Source organism: Sceloporus undulatus, chromosome 1, assembly GCF_019175285.1.
Source record: "Sceloporus undulatus isolate JIND9_A2432 ecotype Alabama chromosome 1, SceUnd_v1.1, whole genome shotgun sequence".
NCBI lineage: Eukaryota > Metazoa > Chordata > Lepidosauria > Squamata > Phrynosomatidae > Sceloporus > Sceloporus undulatus.
Window position 1 is genome coordinate 251060016 of NC_056522.1, and position 3882 is coordinate 251063897.

The 3882-nt window shown below is 43.0% G+C and overlaps 1 protein-coding gene across 2 annotated transcripts in view; it reads right to left on the reverse strand.

Moving 5' to 3' along the window:
• PTPRN (protein tyrosine phosphatase receptor type N) overlaps positions 1–3882 on the reverse strand; it is a 62129-nt gene that overhangs the window by 32677 nt on the left and 25570 nt on the right. For both annotated transcript variants that reach the window (XM_042479086.1, XM_042479095.1), the window contains exons 2-5: positions 3544–3594; positions 2332–2445; positions 1549–1654; positions 118–301 (exon numbers count right to left, since the gene is read on the reverse strand). In XM_042479086.1, coding sequence (XP_042335020.1) covers positions 118–301; positions 1549–1654; positions 2332–2445; positions 3544–3594 — 455 coding nt within the window. The remainder of the gene's footprint in view (positions 1–117; positions 302–1548; positions 1655–2331; positions 2446–3543; positions 3595–3882) is intronic.

The following is a 3882-nucleotide window of genomic DNA, read 5'->3' on the forward strand; positions in this document are numbered from 1 at the left end:
TTCTGAAGGGCCACAGGTCTCTCATTGCTGTTGCAAATAAAAGTGCTTTATAGAAAAGTCCACATAGATCAGGGCTAGTCTACAAGGTATATGTAGATAGCTTTGCTGAAGACGCACCTGGTGATGAGGGTAGGAAGAGAGGAATGTCTCCTTGTAACCCAGATCAGGCTGTGAGGCCAACAATAGTTCCAAGTATCGTTGCAAGAGGGCAGGAGGGAGAGGGGGCTGGCGAGCTGCCTGGAGAGAAGCAGGTTCAGATGACAATGGTGATCTCCTGGGAGCTGGATGCATAGATGGAAGCCTGCAAAGAGAGCAGTCCATAGCAATATGATTTACCATCAGGTATTCATATTTCTCCGTCCAACAACAAACTTCTTTTTTTTGCATGCTACCATGTCATCGCAGCTACAGGTCTAATTCTGTCTTATTCTATGCAACCAACTTCTCTCAGCCCAAAAATTCAGAACTAAAATATGTATTAACTTTGAAGAAATGTTCCAGCTTCAAGAGTTGTGTTCTGATTATTTTACATACTGACAGCATGCTCCTGACTTGATCCATACTGTGTCCTGGCATGATAAATCTGAGACTTTTGAATTGTTTGCCCCCATTTACAGCCCTGATTTTGTCTGAGGGGTCAACACTTGCCATGTGGACTGCCCCAGAGAATCCATTAAAATAAATGGATAATTTTTTGGCAGGCAATGTAAATTGCAAGTGCAGGATAAGGAATGCTGCAAGTAGGGAAAAGGAAAATCTTCCCTAAACTGCTCCATCCCCAATCAGGGTCTCTGTGCTGGCCATTTGTAAGAAAGAAAAATAATAGGTCTTGTGCTCAAGTCAGAATGATGCAGCTAAGCAGGGGTGAACAACTATGGATGGTGCAGAGGCCATTTACTGACACCTACACCCAAACAAAACTAGGGTTACTTTCATTTTCATTTCTGTGTATTTTCATCTATGTTCTGCTTGTTTTGGAAGGGTTTGGGTGATGTGTTCTCACCATTCACTGAGGTTGCCAAGAATGGGGATTTACCAATTTTTGCCCCATAATTTTTTTTGGGGGGGGCAGGATCTGGTGAGCCTCAAAAAAACCAAACCCAGGACTATGTAGTGGGCCCTTGGTATCTGCTGGCATTTGGTTCTAGGACCCATACATGAATATCAAAATTTGTGGATGCTCAAGTCCTATTAAACACAATGGCATAGTAAAATGGTGTCCATTATATAAAATGGCAAAAATCAAAGGCATGCTTTCTGGATTTTTTTTTGGGGGGGTGGTGGTGGTGGTGGTGGAATATTTTAAAGCTGTGGATGGTGGAATCCACAGATAAAGGATCCATGGATAAGGAGGGTTGATTGTATGCGGCCCGTTGGCTACAGTTTCTCCACTGTTTTCCAAGAGTTAATGGGTGGCTGTCATCTAGAAAGCAAAGTAGTTGTTTTCTCTCCAGTAAGCATCCTCTTCCTCATTCTGACCAGCAGTTATATGTTATAAAGCTGACAACAGCTAACTCCGTGAATCCTACATAAAACTGCTCACCCTACCTGTTCTCAGCCACTGAATCCCATGAATGTGGGAGGTGAAGCTTAGGGATGCGTTCCATTTCCCGGGAGATCACGTACTGGGTAAGGTCATCCTGCCATGACAATCCTATCATGAACATGTCAAACCAAAGACAAGAAGAGTATGGTCACAAAAGCCAAGCACTGGACCCAATGCTAGAAGGAAACTGGGAGGAAGCTGAACTCAGAAGCATGACAACTCCAAAAACATTTTAACAAAGGATACCCCACCACCACCACCACCACCAAGGTAAAAAACAGGGATGAGAATAAGGTTGCTGATCTGCAGCTCTCAGAATTCCTCACCATTACATATGTTATCCAGAATTGATAGGACTTGCAGTCCAACATTTAGATGCATATGTTTTTTCTCACTCTTGGTATAAAATATAGGAACAGAATTTAGCAGGAATGGATTGCAAAACACAGGTACAGCCTGGGCCTATCTGGGATATACCTAAAGACTGACTGTGTAACTTTGGATCATTCACAATCTCTCTCTCTGAGTCTGGCCTAGTTTACAAGGTGGTAGTGAAGAAAAAGCGTGAAGGAGGAGGGCTATATATGACCCTTTGATCTCACGAGAAGACAGGCAGGATATAACTGTACCAAACAAAGAAGCAAATAAACGAAACTAAAGTGTTCAAGCAATGTTTCCAGGGCTACAAGGGACATAAGAGTGCTCTTAATCCTCTTTGATTTTGTGTAGAGTTGGCCCATTTCCCATCCTGTTTACTCCTTCTTCCCAGCCTCATGGACTCTTACCTTCTGCCATGAGGTGCTGGAGCACATCCTGCAGACGCTGGAGCACAGGTACGGTGACCTGGAAGTAAGGCCGATCTTGCTGCGAACTTTCCTGGCACTGACCAAACAAGCCATCTGCAAGTACAACATGGCCACAGGATGGGCTGCCACAAAGCCCAAGGTGGCAAGTGGTGTGGAGAGGGGAGAGGAAAAGGGACACAGAATAACGAACTGCCAGGCATGCTAGTAAATAGCAGGCTGGCACACAGCTAATGATGACTTCAGAATAAGTATGGAACATACTAAGAGCATAAAATGGCTTGAAAAATATTGCACAAGGAAGATATATGTACTGGCTTGACTCTGAAATCCTATGTGCTTTTCTTAGAGAAAACCACCATGAATTTAGTCAGATGTACTTCCAAGTAAGCATGTGCCTGATTACACTATGAGACACAAGAAAAGGAAAATAATTTATTTGTGGAGAGATAATAATCAGCTGCCCCACCTACATAGGGGACTAACAATAATGTATATTCTTCTAGTTAATCTGAAAGACTGACTGCAATATCAAGAAGTATCCTGAAAACATATGCCTGCATGGAAAGAGGCAAGCCCTACCCTTAGTCTAGACTAAAGCTTTTAAAAAATACACTTGGGACTTTAACTCCCAGAATCCCCCAGACAAGCAGAGACGGATTTCTTGGTGGCTATTTTCAGGTTACAGAACTCCTTGCCAATGCAGGCTACGCTGGCTCCCTCTCTGCTGTCCTAAAGGTAGACTTTTTGCAACCAACCTGCTGCTGTGAAAAGAGAATTTAACACTGGGGGGGGGGGGGACCTTTACCTTCCCCCCCCCCAATGTTTTATATCATGGTTTTATATTGTTTTTGTTGTTTTGATATGGTCAAATAGATAACTGAATTGTATCTTTTGTTAAAAAAATTGCCTTTGATCCCAAGTATTGGAAAATAGGTGGAATCTAAAAATTAACCCTCAATCTTTCCCAAGCGCTCTATTTCTATGGTAGAAGAGCTTCCAGACCAGATCCTGCTGCTGACATTACTGTCCAGTTCTTCCCTTCACAATGTAAAATGTATATCATAACAAAATGACGAAAGGCAGCTTATATTACATCCCAGTAATAGTCAGAGACCTTTTATTTTTTGCTCCCACTGGTATAAAATCTCTCTAATAGCCATCCACCCACACAACCATCCCAAGTTCATTCACCTTGCACACAGACTTCCTCTTGGGAACACAGTCTTCTATCAAACAGGCAGCCTGGAAAAGAGAGCGAGAGAGAGAGAGAGAGGGGGGGGATGTGTCAGAGTTCCCCCAGACAGAGAAATAATTAATTCATAGAGGAGATGACCCATGTGCTATTATATCGGCTGGGTCCATGTGGCTATTATAATGATGCTTTAACCAGGGCAGGGCTCATAACTCAAAGTGCTGAAAATGTACTACAGACTGCACCAGTCTTTCAACTATGGGAAATCCCTTATATGCACATTTATTAGACTTGAGTAGCACATGGCATTCTTGGAAAGAACTGTGAGGCTCTGGCTT